At 44.0% G+C, this 21,343-nt stretch overlaps 1 protein-coding gene and 1 long non-coding RNA gene across 4 annotated transcripts in view; one reads left to right on the forward strand and one right to left on the reverse strand.

Moving 5' to 3' along the window:
- The window catches only part of PCP4 (Purkinje cell protein 4), a 54,874-nt gene that overhangs the window by 13,180 nt on the left and 20,351 nt on the right, over window positions 1-21,343 (forward strand). Inside the window, exon 2 of the mRNA XM_072807035.1 lies at window positions 14,021-14,072. Within this exon, the coding sequence (XP_072663136.1) occupies window positions 14,021-14,072 (52 nt within the window). The remainder of the gene's footprint in view (window positions 1-14,020; window positions 14,073-21,343) is intronic.
- LOC140621698 (uncharacterized) lies at window positions 10,650-21,042 on the reverse strand. 3 transcript variants are annotated; one of them, XR_012021466.1, is made up of 3 exons: window positions 20,934-21,042; window positions 19,989-20,429; window positions 10,650-10,940 (listed from the first exon to the last, which is right to left on the reverse strand). It is a non-coding gene; the product is annotated as an uncharacterized lncRNA (long non-coding RNA). The 3 variants fall into 3 exon arrangements; XR_012021467.1 differs by lacking the exon at window positions 10,650-10,940 and adding an exon at window positions 12,128-12,513; XR_012021465.1 differs by lacking the exon at window positions 10,650-10,940 and adding an exon at window positions 15,849-15,965.

Raw genomic sequence — 21,343 nt, forward strand, 5'->3', positions numbered from 1 at the left:
CAAACGCCAATCCCTTCCACTTAGCAACTGTGAATCCTTGGGCAAGTCACTCAATCTCTACCCCAGTGTCTCAAATTTTATATCCATCAGATGAGGGTGATTGTCCTATCGGCTTCACAGGACGGTTGGTTGCTACAGACGTGTTACCCTGTCGCTTTGCAGGGACGGAGCCTGCTGCCTTGGTGCAGAGAAAGGAAGCCCTTGCCAAACTTGGAAGCAAGATCATTCACTCGGCCCTCAATGTGGCTTCTCTTGGGGAACAGTGGATTTGGCTGATGTTCTTTCCTCTCCTGCACACTGTCTTGTTCACTTGATGAGGAAGTTGAGCGCAGCAGTAGATCATGATCGGCTCAACCATTAGAGGAGCCGTGTGGCCGCGGTGAGCGACCATTCAGTGCCCGGGATGGGTGGCTGTGTAAGGCCCAGCAGGGCAAAATTCCCTCAGCTATGGGGGCATTTTCATTCTGTGGTTTTTGGCCACCCTTTGCCTTTCACTTGATGACACCTGGCACTGCATTTTATTAGCCATACTGGGGAAGGGATGGGGGAATGAAATGCCGGTGTTACTGCTGAAAACAAAGCAAAGAGGTCTTTTCCTGTGGCCTCTGTAATCTGGGGGAACGGGGACCTTCTGGCCTCACATCAGCTTCTCTGGCCTTTGAAATATAAAAGTGCCCTAAAAATAACATGACTATAGGAGGGACAGGCAGGCTTGGTGTTTTCACAGTGATACCAGTATAGGTCTCATTTCGTTCCAGAAAACTGGCCATGCCTGTTGGTTTATCCCCCTCATCATCTGTACAAGGTCGATTTGTCCTTTAATGAGTTAGTTTATAGGTTCATCTCAGTGTCTGCCTTTACATTTATCTTTTATGGACGCTTTTCCACCTCCCTTCTTTGTCGTGGCTTTGGGTTGACTGGCTGTAGCTCCCGGGATGGGGAGCAGAGCAAATCTCTGAGGTCCCTTTCTGCTCTGCGTGGCTCTGGCATCTTCTGTTACACTGAGAAATAATACACGTTTGGGTCTCTGTGTCTTTGTCTGAGAGCCTACTGTTGTCTGGTCACGGCAGCTGTCGGAGAAAGCATCTGCTCTTTACGCCGACAACCTTTATTCTGAGGATATTCTAAGGAACCTACAGAACTTTAGGAGGGCAGAGAAGGAAGCAGGGCAGACGGAGAAGCATTTCTTTGGGTGCAGTTCAGATGTGGAGGGTGGATGATGACATCTGCATTCAGGGGTCGTGCTGGCACCTTACAGATCCATGGGGCTTCTAAGGACAGCTCAAGGCAGGCTTGTTCTACTCTTGCTGAGGTCCGTGGAGGGGGGCGTGTATTGACTCAGGCTTCTTTTTCATCTTCAGCTGTGCGGGGTCTCTGCAGATGGGTCAGCTGGACACACACTGCCCCAGGGCCACTCCGGTGTCCCCTCTTCCTTCCCCACTCTTCCCTTGGTCACCATTCTACCCTCTTCCTGTGTCTTCTCTTTCTGGAAAAAAATACAGGCTGTCATTTGTATCGACACACAAAATAATCCACCTTGGGATGAGAGGCCCAACTGAAATTCGTAATAACTGATAGGTAGAGACTACCTACTTTGTGAAAAAAATAATCACAAATCCCAATATTCTCTCTTTAGATTCTCATAATAGCCACGTGAGCTATAGGTTTAATAATTTAATTTAATTTAATTTAATTTAATTTAATTTAATCCTTCATGGAGAAGAAACTGAGCAGCAGAAGAAGCCAAACTCTGAGGACTGAAATCACTTATTTGGGGTCATTTTGCTGCATGTCAGAGCTGGGGTTTCTCCTGGTCCCCAAGCTGCTGAGCACAATGTGCTTTCAGTATCTTAACTTACTGCAAATCGAACACAATGGAAGCAATACAGGCAGACTTCTTTTGAAGCCTGTTTTCCTATTACTTTGCCGTCTGGTTCCTTTTAGGGACCAGATCTGTGCACTGAGACCATTTTCATCATGTGTAATTCTCACAGCCTGATGAAGCAGGTGCCTTGTCCTAGCTTTAGAGAAGCAGAAACTGAGGCCCCAGAGAAGCCAAGTGACCTGTGCAGGGTCACACAGCTGCTAAGTGGCAGGGCTGGGAGGGTCTGGACAGTCTGAACCCAGGATTGCAGGAGACTGTCCTTACTTCTCTGTTTTCTTTCTTTCTTTCTTTTTTGGTCATATTTATAAAGGTATAATTTGTGTATAGTAAAAGTTACCTTGCTTAGTTGTATAGTTGATGAGTTTTGACATGATCAGTCTTATAATTGAGACACAGACTATTCAATCACTGCATAAATTCTTTGTGTGCCTTTAGCGTCAGCTCTTTCCTCTGCCCTTAGCTCCAGAGCCTACATTCTTTGCCATCACATCCTAAATTAAAATAATCCCAATTTATGATGTAAGCTATTCACACTGCCTTGAGAATACCGTGATCACCGAGGCCTGCACAGGTGCTTCGTAACTGACAACTGAAGCATTAGAAATGTAGGAAAACAATCAGGAGAGTGAGGACAGTTCTGGTCCTCGTATAAATCACTCCCAAATCTCAAACTGCAGAAGGGACGTTCAGTGATGGGGGCTCTTTTGCTTTTTTTTTTTTTTTGGCTTAAACAACAAGCATTTATTCCTCATAGTTCTGAAGGCAAGGAAGGCGCAGATTCAGTGTCTGGTGAGAACTCACTCCCGAGTTCATAGATAGCCATTTTCTTGCTGTGTCCTCACATGGTGAAAGGAACCAGAAAGCACTGTGGGGTCTCCTTTATAAAAGCACTAATCCCATTCATGAGAGGTTCACTCTCATTACCTAATCCCCTCCCAAAGGCCCTACTTCCTAATACTATCACATTGGAAGTTAGGATTTCAACATATGAATTTGGGAGTTGGGGGAACACAACTCTTCAGTCCATAATAGAGGCATACAACATCAGATCATCCCATGATTAATTATTTGATTGTCAGGTTTAGGTGGTGACCTCCAGCTATCATTAAGGTACAGTTATGCTATATGTTGGCAAATTGAACTCCAATAAAAAATTAATTAATTAATTAATTAAAACAAAACAAAGCAAAATAAAACAAAAAAACCCAAAAGACTATGGGAGACAACTTGAAGAGAACCCTCTGGTCAAATTTGGAAGAATTTGAGCATCAAAACAAGAATGAGTATAATTGTTTATAACACATCGATTTCTTAAAAATCTGTGAGTCCATTGTGATATCTCTATCACATATATATCTCTCATTTATCTAGCTACCTCTCATCATCAGTTGTAATCTATATTTATATAAAGGAATAGCAGAGAAAAGAAAAGCTCTTCTTCATAGTAGAATGTCAAAGAATATAGAATTAGAGATATCACTATTTTATAACAGTTGATGTAGTAATTGCTGACTAGGTCAGGCAGCAATCAACGGTGTATTTTAAAAACATCAGATAAAAGGTTGTTAGGAAAAAGGCATATTCATATGGTGCTGAAGAATCACTCCACAGTTTACTCAGTAATTGCAAAAGGAAAACTGTACCTTTGCTTCTTTTAAATGGGTTTCTGTTCTGCTCCCTAAATGGACACCCCACCACCTGCTCACGGGGACTCTTCAAGCCTATCAGGCAGAGAGGCAGAGAGGGCAGGGAGGCTTCCTTGCCAGCTAGCAAAGAAGTGAGTGCCTCCGGGCCAACACAGGTCCCTACTGTAGTCCCGTGATCTGCTCTGCATCTCTTCCCCCCACCCCATCCTTGCTGGTGGCTGGGAAACCCATGGCTCTGGGCTGGACACGTGGTTTAAAGAGGACACTTATCTTCCCTCTGGCCCAGGGATAGCATCCTGCCTCTGCACATTGAGGTTCAGGAGGGAATTCAGCCCATACCCATAGAATCAGACGCCCCATGGAGAGCAGCTACCCCAAGTGGTGTGGAAGGAGGACACCCTCCTGTGTGCTCTCAGCAGCGGAGGCTGGGGGTGCCGGCGTTTTGCTCTGAGACCAGAGTTGGGGGCATCCTGGACGAGGCCAGTGGCAGAGCTTGCTCTATGTGCATCTAGGTTTCGGCCCAAGTGCAGAACCTGTGCTTTCACATGTTGCTGTTGGCATCACTGGTCTTCCAGAGATGCCCTAACAAGTCACCATGGTCCAGTTGGCTTAAACAACAGAAATATATTGTTCCACAGTTCTGGAAGCTGCAAGTCCAAGGTCAAGGCATCAGTAGGCTGGTTCCTTTGGAGGCTGTGCATGAGAATCTGCTCCAGGCTCTCTCCTTCACTTACAGATGGCCGTCTTCTCCTTAAATCTTTCCCTCCGTGCATGTCTGCATCCACTTTTCCCCTTTTATAAGGCCTTCAGTCTTATCGAATCAAGGTCCGTCCTAAGGACCCCATTTGAACTTGATTACCTCTGTCCAGACCTGGTGTCCTAATAAGGTCACTTTCTGAAGTACACTCAATTGCAGGAGCACATGGTTCAACAAGTAACACTGCAAATGTTGTGGTGAATTCCCTCCGATTTGAAGGACCATCCAGAACCTTCCCTGCCACCCATTTTTAAGGAGGATTGACATTAACTCACATCTTATCATGACTCCTTTTTTTTTTTAAGATTTTATTTATTTATTCATGAGAGATATGCAGAGAGAGGCAGAGACACAGGCAGAGGGAGAAGCAGGCTCCCTGGGGGGAGCCTGACATGGGACACGATCCCAGGACCCCGGGATCACGACCTGAGCCAAAGGCAGATACTCAACCACTGAGCCACCCAGGTGTCCCTCTGACTCCTTTTTGAGCTGAGTTGAATAAACAAAGCAAAGTGATTTTCTTGACATAACTTGAGATACGTGGATTTGAAAATTTAGAGGTATTTTCTGTAGATAAATTTAATAGGACATGAACTCATCCTACTTTGAACTCATAAGATAAAGCAAATCTATAAACTTAGAGGATCCACACAAGAGCCGTTAAAGTGTTCTTACATTTCTAGCATATACCAGTTATGGAATTGTATGTGTGGTATGAGGCGATTTTTGTAAAATGGAGACTATATGCATCTCCACACAGAAAAATGATGTGTAAGAAATATTCTAGGCTATTTCATGAAATATTAACGAAGTTTAACCCTGATTAGTTGGAGTATATGTAGTCTCATGCTTTCCTCCTTGTACATGTATTTTCTGAAATTTTCATAATGACCATATCCTAGTTTTATAAATAAAAAAAGTGTTATTTTAAAAAATAAATTGGCACAGGAAAGGTTTTTAAGGGTGAAAAATACTAATTAAAAAATATGGCTGTAGGGGCGCCTGGGTGGCTCAGTCGGTTAAGCATCTGCCTTTGGCTTAGGTCGTGATCTCAGGGTCCTGGGATTGAGCCCCATGTCAGGCTCCCTGCTCAGTGGGGAGCCCGCTTCTCTCTATCCCTCTGCCTTTCCTTCTGCTCATGCTCTTTCTCACTCTCTCTCTTCCTCTAATGAATAAATAAAATCTTAAAAAAATATAGGCGTAGGACAAAGCATAATGGGAATTTCGGTAAGACAAAGCACGCATGGATCCCTAAAAATGAGGATCCTTTTATAAATGGTCTGCCCTAAGCACAGCAATGCTAATTATTTCTATTACCATAAAGGTCAGGATAACAAGGGTAGGGGAAGAACTTAGCCTCTAGGGTGGGATTTCGGCCTTTGGGTCTTTCTGGGGTGAGGGCAAGCACAAGGAGGGGAATGAGGATGAGTTTCAAAGGTTAGAGCCCTTGTCTGTGAAGATCCCACCACTTTTTCATTTAACCAACTTTTTTTTTTTTTAAACCCTTCCAGCTGAAGTTCTCTTTGACATTAGTTTCTACACCTTTAGGGATTAAATTAGCAGCATTTTTAATGCTCCATTTTCGGAATGGAGAATTATAGGTGATTTAAAGTATCAGTGGCATGAAATTAAATCTATTCTATCCTTATCACATAATGTTGGCATGAAAGTCTCTTCCGCGCTTCAGACAAATTCAGGAACTTTGATTTGGGAGAGGCTTTTAATGATGTACCTTTGATGTTCCCAAGAAGCCACCTGTTCAGTTGATCTTGGTGGCCCCAAGCAATCATCAACTGCCTGCTGGCTCACCCAGCCACCCAGCCCACTGCACCATGCCGTGGCTGTGGTTTTGCTCCACTGTACATTTTAAGTCTGATATTTCGGGTTGCCTGGGTGGCTCAGTGGTTGAGCATCTGCCTTCAGCTCAGGTCGTGATCCTGGGGTCCTGGGATCGAGTCCCACAAAGGGTCCCCCACAGGGAGCCTGCTTCTCCCTCTCCCTACGTCTCTGCCTCTCTCTCTCGGTGTCTCTCATGAATAAATAAATAAAATCTAAAAAAAAATGAAGTCTGATATTTCATCCAAGAGACTTGCGAAACTCTGTCAATAAAGTGTTAAATACCATGGAAACACACATTTGTTTCTTTATAAACACGGTAAACAAAAGAAAACACAGAAAAGGTGCTGGGTGGGAAGGTGAGATCTTCGGGGACAACTCTCATCTTGACATCTCTCCTGTGCAAGGCACTGATTCTGGGAAGAATCTGCAATATTCGAAACATCATGGTCCCTGAGCGCAGCCCACACCACAGACAGGCAGATTCGTGTTTTTCCGCTTATTTAGGACCCATCTGAGAAACTGCTCGTCACGATGCTACCATTTCAGGCAAGCTGGAAACCCTGAAACCATTGGAAATATGAATATCAAGAACACTACAAAAGGAAGATAGCACCGAAGAGAAAAATTGCTTGGGAGCAAGTGTATCACCAGGGGATAGACGGCGTTAAGTAGCACTTGCTAGCAAGAGATTCCAAGCCATTATGGGAATAAGATGGATTTTTCTTTCCTTCTTTTGCCAGATCTCTGCAACTACTTGGTAGACAGAATCCAAGAGAGGCTAGATGTTGGAAACTGAGAGCAAAGTGCTTTTTAAACAAAACAAAACAAAACAAAACAAAACAAAAAAACAAAAAAACCACAACACCTTGAAACAAGTACTTTCCCTTCTTTTGATATAGAAATGCCAACCACTTGATATCGCCGGGTAGCATGGTCTCTGGACTACATGATAGTTGATGGGCAGGAGAAGCACGCTGACCCCCTGCCAGGTCCCAACGTGTGGCCAGCAGGAGCCAGAGGTTATGATCTTTCCTTCTCAGAGGCGGGAACAGAGACTCCAGGAAGGGCTGTCCCCAGCGACGCAAGGCTGGTGGGGGCGCTGTGACTTGCACTGATCCGCAAGGGGAACAGCCTCCTTGATTCCCAGTCCTGGTCCCTCACCTGTGCCCCCGATCTTAGTCATCGTCGGGGAAGCTCTTAACCAGCTCGTCGAGATGATCAGGTCGTGAGCCAAACAAAGTCAGAGAATGTGTCCTTCTCCCAGGGACCCTCAGGGCCCAGCCCAGTGCCTGGCTCACTGGAGAAAGTGAACAGTCCAGCAAGGAGTCTCTCCCCGGGGCTGAGTGCTGGCCTCTGACCCTCAAACCATAGCCTTCACTGCAGATGGTCTTGCACATTGGTGAATGTGCCTAATTTTGACAATCTGTTTTTGTAAAGAATCTTTATTTCTTAGCCTGGGAGAGATCAACATTCTTTAAGTATTTTTCTCCTACAGCAGCAGTGAGAGGCTGATGCCAAGGCAGTGAATCTCTTGTTTCCCTTCCTCCTGGATGGTTCGATAACAGGACTGAGAAGCTTATGCCTTTCTGAGCCATAGGCTTCTGTGGAGCCCCTCTGTCCTTTGTCCCCCGTGGACCTAGCTCCATGAGGCTTGTTGACTTTTCTCCAGCGTTGCCAAAGCAAATGCATTGGCATGGAAATCTTTCCATTATTTGGTGGCAAAATGGATGATGCTTTTTGGGAGACTGGGGAAGAAGGGGTGGAGAGTGGGTAGGACCCTGGGGACTCTGGGGATGGCCTGGGACATTTACTTGAGGAGGCTCTTTGTTCCCCAAGCCTTTGGGAGTGGTGACCCTCTAGTCAAATCATATGTCACTAAGTTAAGTATCAAGCCAGTACAGATGCAATACAGATTTATACATTTATTTTTATTTATTCATTTAACTTTTAGTTTCGGGGGTAGAATTTAGTGATTCATCAGTTGCATATAACACCTCATTACATCAAGTGCCCTCCTTAATGCTCATTGTTGTTACCCCCTCCCTCCATCCTCCTCCCTTCCAGCAACCCTCAGTTTGTTTCCTAGAGTTCAATGTCTCTTAGGGTTTGCTTCCTTCTCAATTTTCATCTTACTCTATTTTTCCTTCCCTTCCCCTGTGTTCATCTATTTTGTTTCTTAAATTCCACATATGAGTGAGATCATACGATATTTGTCTTTCCCTGACTGACTTGTTTCGCTCAGCATAATACCCTCTAGTTCCATTCACATTGTGGCAAATGGCAAGATTTCCTTCTTTTTGATGGCTGAGTAATATTCCATTTAAATGCTACAGGTGTAGCTTCAGAAAATATTCTCGGACTGTCACTTGGACCTTAAATTTAACCTGCTCAAATTCATTTCACTTTCCATTTTCTTCAAACGTCTGAAGTGAAGAGTAAATATCTTATAACGGGAACCTGTGTCTTATCCTGAAGATGAAACTCTGTGCACTGACTGAACCATTTTCAAAGGAGACATAATCTGTCTGGTGTTCTGAGTTTGCACTGATGAGGAAGGACATTTTGGTAATTCAGTCTTATCTACAACATATGATTAACATAGTCAACGTTATAGGTATTGATGGCAAAGTACGAAAGTCGAGGCCCCCCCCCCCCCCCGCCACTTCAGTATTCTGGAAGTTGCATAATAAGAACTCATAGAATGATAGCCCAAACTCATAACTTATAGTCATGGCCCATGAAAAAGCTGCAAATGGAAGTTGTCAAAGACTTTATTAAAATAATTTTCCAAATCCTTGAAATTACTTAATTTCTTGAAATTTTCACTTACTTTGGAGGAACGCTGGACCGGTGCCTGGTGGAGCTGCATGGAGCCTGAGGCAAAAGGAAATGTCAGTAATACTGGTCGATTTTGTCTTTGTGGACCATGTTGACATCTTGTTTATCATGACTTTTTACAGTAATTTGATTTTCTAAAATAGTGCCTTAAAACATTTTTTTTAGTTGTATTGAGGTATGATTGACAAAATTGTAACATACAATTTTGATGATGGTTTGATATATGTGCACATCGTCAAGGATTCCCATCATTGGGTTAATTTCCACATCCCTCACCTCACATACTTACCTTTGTTTTTTGGTGGGAGCATGTTAGTTCTACTCTCTTAGCAAATTTCAGTTATATAACATTGTGTTACTAATACAGTCATCATGTTGTACATTAGATCCTTGGACTTTATTCATCTCACAGCTGAAAGTCTGTACCTTTTTACCAACCGCTCCCTAATCCCCCACCCAGTGCCTCGCAGTCACATTCTACTGTTTCTATGAGTTTGTCTCCGCTTCTCCAGCTTTCCCTCCCTCCCTTCCTTTCTCTCCCTCTCTCCCTTTTGCTTGCTTTCTTTCAGATCCCACATATAAGTGGATCCCATGCAGTGTTGGTCTTAATCAATGACTTTTTTGGTGCCCACTTAAATTTTGTGTCTGAGGTGAATGCCTCACTCACATTATTACCCAACGGTGGCTACTTCAAGAACACCAAGATTCTGTAGTAGATCGCATGAGGAAGCCTAGAGGACTGAGGAGTAATGTCGTCGCTCATTCTCAGAGAAAGAGTGAATTTTGCAATGAGCATGCAGTAAGGTGGTTTCTGAGGATTGGGACAGCACCACCTATTCTGTTTAGCTGGCACTCTGAGGACATAGGTACTAGTGATATGTGCACGCCCCTAGATGTAGCATACAGATGGCCAGGCATATCTTAATCTCCATGCTGAGCTCAAAGTGTAGGAAGAAATGGATCCAAAGTCACTTATTTACCAGAAAGTAGGTATGACCTATTCTATCGTGGAGTATCTAATATGAACGGGTTGCCCCTGATTGTGCAACTTGGTTGAAAGAGTCACCCAGACAAATTGATGTGCTGAGTCAGACACCTTTTCAGATGTCACTTTAGACTCTCTCAGTGAGGACCTCGTGGGTGGCCAGCTTTGCGTGGGCTCCACAGGCTTCAGGCAGGTATGGATTGACAGCATGCACCTCCTGGCCACACCACGTGTCTCCACCTCTGCATCTCCTGCCCTGACACTTCCTGGTAGATGCCAGCTGTGAGACATTGCCCAGTCTGGAGGCATCAGGAACTGAACTGGTGAGCGACAGCAGCTGGTGGCTTATCGCTGATCTTTTCCCATGGGGGTCCACTGGGTTGCACCCCTCCTAGAGGGGGCGAGGTCAGTGTCACCCGGTAAGCCGACTTGGCGATGAGTCCCTCTTTGCTCTTTCGTCCCTCATCCCAGGCGCCCTCTCCAACAAGGTTGTAGCACAAACAGCATTTGTCTCTGTGTTCTGGGAAACCAAATGAAGACATATTCTTTATTTTCCTGTAGCCCTTGGTGCCATGGGACTGTCAGAAAATTACTTCAAAATTTATACCTTTAAATACCAATCCTGCCTTTTTATGGATACATGGCATGTACTAGATTTTCAGAAAGAACTGTATATACCACTCTTTATTTGGGCTCCTTTTATTTGGAAGCTTATTAAATTCTGGAATGCTGCCTTTTTATTACTTAACATCACCGGGGAAGGACGCCTCTCTTCTGAGACCCATGTGAGTTGCTTGGCAAGTGTTCAGGGGTTGAGGACAGTCCTCTCTGGCAGCCGTTCTACCTTGTTCCCTCCCATGTCCTCCCTGCTTGTCTGCAGCCTCCACAGCAGGTGTGCTTGCTCACCACCAGCTCATGCTGGAAGAGGCTCCTTCAGTGCTGCAATCGGAACTTCTCGTGTTGTATCCTTGGATGGCTATTTAGCATTTCCTAATGGCAAATGAGGACAATATAGAAAGAGATAATTTTCAAGAAAATGCATCCATGTTCTAATAAGCTGAGTAGCTTTTGTATTTGTGATCGTAAATAGAGCAGAATGCGCTTTCCCACACGAGACCATCTGCCCCCTGAAGAGGTCTTGGGGATGGTGACAGGGATGCTGTCTTGACATGTTGGAAAAGAGAATGCCATTGTGCCCGAGGAGGATGGACACAGAGCTGGCTTGAGCAGCAGGATGCTGTTTTCAGATGGCTGAAGAAGGAAGGGACTGTTATTCCTCCAGACACTTAGGAAAGCTTGGGAGAAGGACTGGGTCTGTAGTGGGACGAGGTGTAGTGGAGGGTCCCAAACAGGAGTGTCATATGAACGTGAAGCTGTTCAGGTGGGGCTGGAGCTGACCAGGAGAGGACCTGACTGAGAACATGTGCCAAGGGCCTTGACAAAGGCAGACGGCAAGAATCATGGTGATGAAACAATCAGGTGTGATGACCACTATAGACCCCCAGAATAGGGACACTCTCTCTCCCACTGCACTCAGACTTCCCTTAAAAATGCTGCAAGATCTCAGAGAAGTTTGAAATGGGAGACTCACAGTGAATAGTTCTTTTTTGCCAGGATCATTTTTCTGATCTGAGACGCCGTCTCCTTGTGACATCTCTCAGTGTTATTTTGCCTCCCTCAAATAAGACCTGACACAAAAACCCTGTCTTAGAAATCCTGAAAAAATGAGCTCCTTTTCCCCTCTGTGCACATTTCATGTTGGATTTCCTCGGGTTTCTAAAATGTGATATTTTACGGAACGAGGTATTCATGACATTTGAAAGGTGTCACTGTTTAAGGTTGTTAAAGACAGTGAGGGTTGAATGCGCTCCTATTTTGCATTTGTATTCTGCTTAATTTTGACTTTATTCAACTCTACAACCCTGTCCTTTTATTCTCTGAAATTCGCTTTCTTCCTCTGACCCGTCTGTGGATTATATGGGGGAAGGATGGAGGGTGTAAACACTGGAGTGTCTAACAGCTGCCATGCAGCTGGCTGGATCCTCTGTCATGCTGGTCTGATTCTCTTCAGTGCAGCCCACTTAACCAGCCCTACAGTGGAAGAGGGAGACTCAAAACAAGCACGAGAAGAGAAGGGTGTTTCACTTGCAAATCTACTATATTTAAGAAGTGTGCAATTTATTTAAATGGAGATGATGTGTATTCCTGGTTGACTGCTTAGGTAATGATGCCATGACACAGGATCTAAATGAAGTTTGTAGAGCAGTTGATGTCTGGCTAAGAACTGCAGATGCTCTCTGTGGGAACACATGGGCAGATCTAGTGCTCCAAAAATTCAGGATGTTCCAAATTAGATGTGAAGAAAGGGCCCAAATTCATACAATCTTTCTAAGTGGCCTCTCCTTCCACTTCCACTAACCCACAGAGAACTGGGTTATCCTCCCAGAACAGGACAGAGCACCTCTGAGCAACATTTGCACTTCATGTTGACTGGGATGGGGTGTGTGGTGGGCTTGGAGAGCACCGGGACACTTGGCTTTGTCACATTCTCTTGAGTTATCATCTGCACAAGGCAACAAGAGTACACGGGGATCATTAACTTGGTTAACATGAGTCTTTATCATTCACTCTATTTATTCATACTAATCAGAACCTGAATTTCTCATGACAAAACCGAACACTAATGGGAACTGATAATTAAGTGATACTGTTTTTATTTTTTATTTATTTTTATTTTTTAATTTTTTAAATGATACTGTTTTTAGGCTGCAGTCCTGGACACAAATTAAATTTTGAGGACATCTTTAACCCTTCCTGAGAGTCACCTATAGTGATTCCCTCCTTGTTCAGAGCTCTGCCTCTCTTCCCAGGATCCTATTCGAATAGTTAGGTGACCAAGACAATCCCTGCAAGTCTCTAACCTCTGGACACAGAAGTCCTGTGAAGACTAGAGGTCTAGTCTTGACTGTGCCACCAACTAGTTCCTGACCTTGGACAAATCAGACTCACTCCTGGCTGCATTTTCTTCACCTGGAAGTTAGATACTTCATAATCTCTTCAATCTTTTTCAACAGGATGCATATTTTCAATAACAACCAGAAAGTTGGATTGGCAATAATACTTCTCTCTCCATGAACTAGAACAATTCTGAGCATCATATTGTTTTTGTTTTGTTTTTTGTTTGTTTTTGTTTTGTTTTGAGCATCATGTTCTCTTAAAGATAGTAGTTGGATAAGCTTTGAGGAAACATGCTTGTATGTTGACATGTATAATGTGTTTCACATAGCTCCCCAGACCTCACAGCCAGAGAATCTTGCCCAGTGATCCAAGATGAACCATAAAATTCTCATATTTTGGTCAATCTGGTGAAATGAAAATGTACAGCATAGGCTTACACAATGACAGACAGATGACTCAATAATAGGAAAAACTCTGACTACAACATAATATTCTTTTAGTTGATTAAAATTATTATTATTATTATTTTTTAAAGATTTTATTTATTTATTCATGATAGTCACAGGGAGAGAGAGAGAGGCAGAGACACAGGCAGAGGGAGAAGCGGGCTCCATGCACCGGGAGCCCGACGTGGGATTCGATCCCGGGTCTCCAGGATCGCGCCCTGGGCCAAAGGCAGGCGCCAAACCGCTGCGCCACCCAGGGATCCCGATTAAAATTATTTTAATCTGGACATTGTGATTGGCATGAGAATACAATGGTATAGTGGCCATCATTGACAAAATGACGATTCTCATCTTCCCACTGAAAACTATGACTGTTTTCCTCATATTTCAGATGGGGTTTTGGTCTGTCAACAATAGCTTCCCATCTGGTGTTCCTTGGATGTGGGTGAGGGGGGCAGTCTGTGCAACTTGAACGGATCCTTTCTGGGGTTGACCCTTCTTCCTTGGCCTCATGAGCACCATGCTTTTGCCATCTGAGCTCAAGTAACATGATATAATGAAACATGATATAATGCAACAGATATTTAAAACACTAGAAGAGTTAAAAATAATCCTGAATATATCTGATAACAATTTCTTTCCTTTTTTTTTTTTTTATGCGTTTAGCGACAAGGTGCTGGGGCAACCAATGGAAAAGACAAGACATCTGGCGAAAATGGTAAGATGACACGAGTAGTCCAGATATTTACTTGTATCATGTCTACAGCCTCGCACATGTGGCAGGCGTGGGTAACGCCTTATGTGCAAACCTGCTTACTATACGTGTTTATGCTTCGGGTTAGAGTGGATTTGAGCAATTCACAGTGAGCACCATGGTCTGGTGTTACAAAGAAAACCAAGCTTGCTAAATGCAGTGATAAGAACAGTTTCCTTCCCAAAGGAGGACTCCCATTTTGGGCAACACGATAATTACAATGCAAATATAGTTCTGTGCTTTCTTCATTAGGGTTGGTGAGAATCATCAGAGTTGTTGTGAGGATATAATGAGATCAAATGAGATAAGCGCTTGGAAAGCTGTGAAGTGCTCAACTCCTGATGGGAGGCTCTACAGTCTGCTTCAGCCCTCCCGAGGACAGGACCCAGAGCACAGCACTGGAGGTCTGGATCAGGGAGTGTTGACAGCGTGGTTGCCAGTGAAAATGTGGTAGAGGCCAGAGCGTGGGCATCCTGGCAGCAGTCTCCACGCTGGCCTTGAATTGTAGGAGCATCATCATCATGGTCTTTGTGGATGGGGCCTGAGGCTCGGAGAGGGGCTGCTGGCTGTGACCACGAATGGGAAGAGGGTGGACTTGCGGGGAGGCCCAGCTAAGTGTAAGCCTGGCCCCCCAACTTTAGCAGCACAAAGGGGAGGATGCAGATTAATGAGGAGTAAAATATGCTCCTGGGGAAGTTCGATTCTCAGCCTTCTTACTTTTTTGTTGATTATGAAATGAACTCACTTTTGTGGGAAATGGGTCCTATGTCCTCCTGGGTGGGGTTCAGGCTGTGCCTTCTCCTCCCATCGTGGGTAATTCCACTGCAAAAAACCCTGTGGAGGCCTTCAGGGTGCTCTGCTGGGTCTGTGCTAGGGCCTGAGCAAGACTCAGGTCCTGGAATGTTCCTCGGTGCCATACTCCTGGGGAGCCTGCTGACTCATCCACCTGTTTTGGGGCATCCTATTGGGCAGAGTCATTGTGCGAATGAGCAGAGTGTGTCCTGATCAGAGCTGGGGGCTCTTCCTATCTTCTCCATGTGAGTCGGGGGTGGGCTGTTAGCAGGGAGATGGGGTGGGGACAGGCAACAGGAAGCTGAGCAAGCACAGTGGAGTGGAGGGCCCCCCAGCAGCTTGCCCATCTCCCTGGTTCGTGGGTTCATAGCCATCTCCTTCCTGGCACCTTCTGCTGGCCTCACAGCCTTAGGATCCCAGGGTTTTACAGTCAAAAGACTTCTCAGTGACCCACCAGCACCCAAGCACAGTAGTTGTGCTTTTGTTCTCACAGCTACTTTCCATTCGTAAAAATGCTCCAAGACCCCAAAGAGCTTTGTTTTTGTTAGTTAGATCTGTGGTTGGTTCTCATAGAAGAAATTAAAAAGGAGGAATTATTTTTTTTAAAGATTTTACCTATTTGTTCATGAGAGACAGAGAGAGAGAGAAAGAGAGAGAGAGGCAGAGACACAGGCAGAGGGAGAAGCAGGCTCCCTGCAGGGAGCCCGATGTGGGACTTGATCCCGGGACCCCGGGATCATGACCTGAGCCAAAGGCAGACGCTCAACCACAGAGCCACCCAGGTGTCCCTAAAGGGAGGAATTCTTAAAAATGTTTACGTATCAATTCAGTAAACTTAAAGCAATAAACCCATGACATGTTCATGTAAGTAACATTTTCAAATTCAAAGTAATTACATTTTCCAAAACAGAAAAAAAAATACTATTTAGCAAAAGAATAGCAATGTCCTACATTTTGGCAAATCTCTTTAATGTCTGGGTTTAATAGAAGGCAGCGAGCTGCCTCTGCATTCCATCCTGTGGCATCGCACCTCGTCTCAGCTCAGGGATATTCCACTGTGAGCTCCTGAGGGAACGAGATTTTAAAAAGCAAGTCATAACCTAGTACTACAAAAAATAATTCTGATCTGAGCGCTTTCTCAGAGGAGGGCTGCACCCCCCATCCCGAGTACCTGGTCCACACTCTGAGCACTGCTGCTCCTCTGTGATTCCCCGTGTCATGTGTGAGGGGCCTGGACTCTGAAGATAAGGGGGTCATTGCCCAGACAGGCCCAGGTGCCTCGTGTTCACTGCCCCTGCCCGTTGGCTTTCCCCTGGCCTCCGTCCCATCCATCCTCTGAAGCATATCTACACCCTCAATACTTTGCACCAAAGAGCTGCTGCTGAAGACATGACTTTCTGCCATTCTGAGGCATGAAATTTCTTTCAGCCAAAATCCGATTTCTTCTAGTGAAAACCAAATGTGTCTTTACTGGAGGTATGGAAGTCAATGGAAAGAAAAATTCAAGATGTTATGGATAAAGCTTTCCTTTCCATAATTCTAGATATTAGAGGATAGTCACTTCTGAGTAGAAAAAGGGATGTTTAGAATTAGAGATCATTCAATAATCGTAGAACAAAGGTGCTGTATAAATTTAAACCATTAACACGCTGCACTTTGATTTCAGACAAAACGGCTCACACATGCTACATGTCCATGACATTTTATTATAATTTGAGTTTGTGCTTTGCCTCTAAAAATGAACAAAGACAAAAGTCAGTAACAAGCCAACAATGATTGGGGTAAAGACTTGGTCTAAAAGATGTTTTCCTAAAAGTCTAAGCCACTTAATTCCTTGTTCTTAAATTTGTCATGCGAGAATATCATCTTGGAATTTGTTTTAACCTATTATTACATCCCATTGAAATTCAAATTATTTTACTCTGTCATCACAGGTGTCTCGAGAGATCTTTTATCTGAATGTGTATTTCCTGTTACCACAAATGAAGCTGCCCACATGTGTTGAAGGAGTAGGGACCCATGGGAATGGACGTGTGGGGCAAAGGGCATCAAACTGTTAGGAGAGTTAGATAGTAGTCAATTAATCATGAAATGATCATTCCCAAATTTCATTAGATGTCTATAAGTTGAAGGTGTTCTTATTTCAAATATTATAAATTTACTTTAGGTCTCTAACATTTAAAGCAATGAGGACTGTGGCAGTGAGTTATGAGTCCTTCCAAATTCTAATTCGGATCATAGAAGACACATCTTGGATACATTAAGACTCCAGAGGGATCTAAATCATTAGCTCCGCTGGAATTTTGTTACGTTAAAAATTATCTCTAGAGGGCCATTGATAGAGAATCCGGATTCTTGTTATTCCAAGATTATTTTTACTGACAGTGTTGTTGCTGTGGTATTTATGGATATGAAATATGATATTTATCCACTCCACACCCAGAATGCCCCTGAAATCTTCCTCAGTCAGTGGGATGCCAACCTCTGGTTATACAACCCAGCAAACCCACATCTGTAGTATGGAGACAGATTTTTTTTTTTTGAGATAGATTTTTTCAGAAATTTTAAGGTTATTATTTTTTTTTTTCATTAAAGAATGAATTCATTGGGATCTTGTTAGTTCAGACATTTTCATTCTTGTAGGAACCAAGTACCTTTGTTGTTTGATTGGTTTAGGCCAAGAACTTCATTTGTTTCCCTCCTTGAGTGAAACAATAGTTCATAGCTCCAGTTACAACTCATCTATTGTGTTAAACTCAGATACGATTTTTCGCCTCCAATCACCAGTATGGACACAAACAGAAGGTGTTTTGTTTTTTTTCAAGATAGTAATTTTCCTCGATGTCTTGATCTGTATCTTGATACTTGTCATCAAGAGAGTCTCCAAGAGTTAAAATTTTTAGTGACATAGAAAGTAGGAAAATACTGGAAGGAGAGTGGCCACTGGGAGGCTTCCAACATGAAGGAAAGATTTACGAATAATAAACCTCTGGCAGAGCTTACTTTCAGAGCCTGGAGGCTTACCCAAGCTAAATTGAATTTCCAAAACTGGAATGGATTTCTCTGGATTTAGTGAGCTGTGATACATTTGTTTCCAGAAAGCTCTGTCTTTGGAGGTGGAGGGCATGGATACACTTGATCTAAGAAGAAGATCCTCTCCCATCTAGGTTGTGGGTAAATGCCCAGAAGGGAGGTATTATTCTGCACCACCTGTGGAGCTCACTGCAGTTGTAATTTCTGAGCAAGAACTCGGCATCATGGTTGAATATGTGTGCCCTTCTTTGGGAAAGAGTTTGTGGCTTGAGAAACTTCTAGTAGGTGTGGGGATATGCTAGGACCAATAATGTTCAGTTTGCATTGATACGATTATATGATTGCTAACAATGAATAAGATAAGACATTGTCTTGGGTGTTCTCCTCTCCTTGTTTCAAAGAAAACCTAGACCAGGGCAATTTAAGTTTATCTCTCCTTTGGATTTGAGAAAACACACACACACACACACACACACACACACTGAAATTTTGTTTTTTCTGCTATCAGGTAGGTGGAGGGAGATTGAGAAGGATTTGTGCTCATAGATAGACATACAGACTACCATTAATCTGCGTGTGATTGTTCAAATAAGACATGAAATTCAAATATTTATCCCCAAAGCAGCCCCCTGTCAGCTCCAGATCGCTTAGTAGAGAGCAGCATTTTTCCTTTTGGTGTTCTCTTAGGGTATGATCATCTTTCAGTACCTATAAATAGACATGGGCAGGTGTTGCCTGGGACACATCTAACTTGCCAGCTCTCCTGGTTTGTGGAGATGTGTAGAGTGAGGCCTGGTGTTCGAGGGGGGATGGTGAACCGGGAATAGGATGGGTCCAGGAACAAAGATGACCCAGTACTCAGTAGAGAAAAGGTCAGTCTGGCAGGAGGTGCTGCTCGGGTCCTGCTTTTGTGCAACAGGACGTTTGGACAGAAGGCAAGATGAAGAAATGCAATTTCTAGAAAGGCTACAGAGACATCGCACCATGCAACCCCTAAAGCAGGGAGGTGACCTGGTTCTTCTTCAGATGCAGAGTACAATAGACCAGAGTTCAGGGCCCACAAGGAGAAGGCCCCAGCCCACAGCCTTTGAGATTTGTGGTGTTCCTATAGGCTGGTGTGTGCAAGCATTTGGAAGCCGGGGAATTGTGAAGCTCTGCTCCGCACGGAGATCTAATATGCCAACTCTGCATAAATCTCAATGGGAGTTTAGGTGGGAACTTGCCATCCTCTGCAAAACCTCTTTGAAAAGGGGAAAAAGAGAATTCAGAATGCCGAGCAGCAACATGTATCAGAAATACACTATTTAAAAATTTTATAGCCCGCACCTGGCTGTGGGAAAAGCACCTCCCCAAAGTTATCAATCTCTAAGGTGTGCAACGATTACCAGGCCAGAAAGCTCTAAATCTGTCTCCGGCTAGTGTAATCAAGCCTCGAGCTGCATGAAGCCCAGAATTCGCCTGTGCTGACATACTGCGAGCGCTGCCATGAGCACCACAGACACATGAAGCTTTCAAGGAGAAAAATCAAATGCCTCTGGTCTCCATCTGGGGCCTCTTGGCCCTTTCTCTTTCTTTTTCCATACTCGGAGCAACCAGAGGGGGAAATAAAAATCAAATCAAGGGTGATAAAGCACTAACACGGGTTTCAAATATTATAGCAGGATATGCCCTTCTTTGCTGTCAGCGTGCAACACTCTGAAGATCTATATTCCAGGAGGAAGGTAATGGGCACACAAGGTTGCTTCTGATATTGATCCAGAAGGAGAAAGAATGAAATTGGAATTGCTGATTAAGCCAGGCCTTTCGACCGCCAGAGTTTTCACACAAACCTGGTCAGTGGGTAATATTGTTCAACAAGTGAGTTGATTCTGTGTGAAGGTTATTTCAGGGATTAATGCTGATGGGAAATTTATTACTGCTAATCTTAGCTTTACCCTTGATTTTTTTTTTTTTTTTTTTGGCCTTCAGATTGAGCATTATAATGACTTCAGTGTACAGGTCCTACCTTGGATAGATAATGGTGCTTCAAATCCACTGTCTTTGGGGTAAACATACCTGAAGGGTCGTCAATGGGAGAGGAGATTTGTATCTGTGCCCAGTCTCTACATCCGTATGCATTTGCATCGCTTAAAATGCTCTCATGCATGACCTTCTGTTTGATTCCCTGGCAGCCTTGGGAGGTGGGTGAGGAGGCTGTGTCAGGCGAAACTCCTTGTGTTGGTGATTTGTCCAAGGTCACATGAATCACAAGAGGAAAGTTTTGGTCCTCTGGCCAGCAGCTCAGACACGCATGTCTGCATGGACACTCGGTCCTGGGAAGCTCATTACGTGGACAGCCACATTAATTTTTAAAATTAACACATTGAGGCAATATGCTAATTTACCTCTTCCTTCCTTCTTTCCTTGTGAGATTGAACATTGGATAACTTTAGACCAGCCGAAGATAGAATTCTGTTTCATATCATATGGAGAAGGCCCATATGCCTCAGTGGAAACCTGAGGGTATAAATAAGGTTGAAAGAATTGTCATTTAAGATCTTTTTAAGCCCATGAAGCAGCTCGGACCAGGAAAATTGGCGATCCTTCTTTTCTTTGGAATCCTGCCTTAACCAGGACACAGGAACACCTCCCTTTCTGCTAATCAATTATTCGTATGGAAATAACATTTCTCAAGTGCTTGAAAACATTTTGCTCTTTTAAGCATGTGAAACACTCCTAATTTTACTTATAGAATTAATTTGCACAGCAAGCAGCTTTTCGGAAGACAGAACCGACTTGAATCTCAGCCTGGGCTCTCTGATAAGATGGTTTAAATTTGTAGGTTTCGTATTAGTGAGTTTGTCTGTGATTACAGACGCATGTGGCAACGCTAATGTTCCTGCTTGAGAAAGGGTGTTCTTGGTAGATAGTGGGCTGAACTGTCTTCAGAAACTGAGCTCCCGCTCAGGCTGGCCCAGCCCTCCCAGCCGCAGGAAGAGGAAGCCTTGGTATCCCCTGTACCTGTGTCCCTGCACCGGGCATCCTTACAGCCAACCCAGATCTTGCTTCAGACCCAAGGGCAGACGTCGCCCTGGGTCTCCCAAGAAAGCCCTCTGCCACGGGTTCTAGAACACAGCTCTGGGGAGAGCCCCTGGGGCCTGTTGTGAGCTCATGTAAATTCTACTCAACACTAATTGATGGTTTCTTCCAGCATTCTTCATCAGTAACGAGTGGGAGTTTCTGATCAATACTAATTAATTGTGATGATTTGGTCTAATTTGAGCCATTCAATCAAGAAACAGCACTATTTTGTCCCACGTACGACTTTTATTCTCTCCTTAGTGGGCTTTTCCTTGTTTTCAGGAACTGACCGGTTTTCATGAAGTTAGGCAAGCTGAGAACAGATTTGGCTCTGAATGCTCTTTTTAAGA

Source organism: Canis lupus, chromosome 30 (assembly GCF_048164855.1).
Source record: "Canis lupus baileyi chromosome 30, mCanLup2.hap1, whole genome shotgun sequence".
NCBI classification, from domain to species: Eukaryota; Metazoa; Chordata; class Mammalia; order Carnivora; family Canidae; genus Canis; species Canis lupus.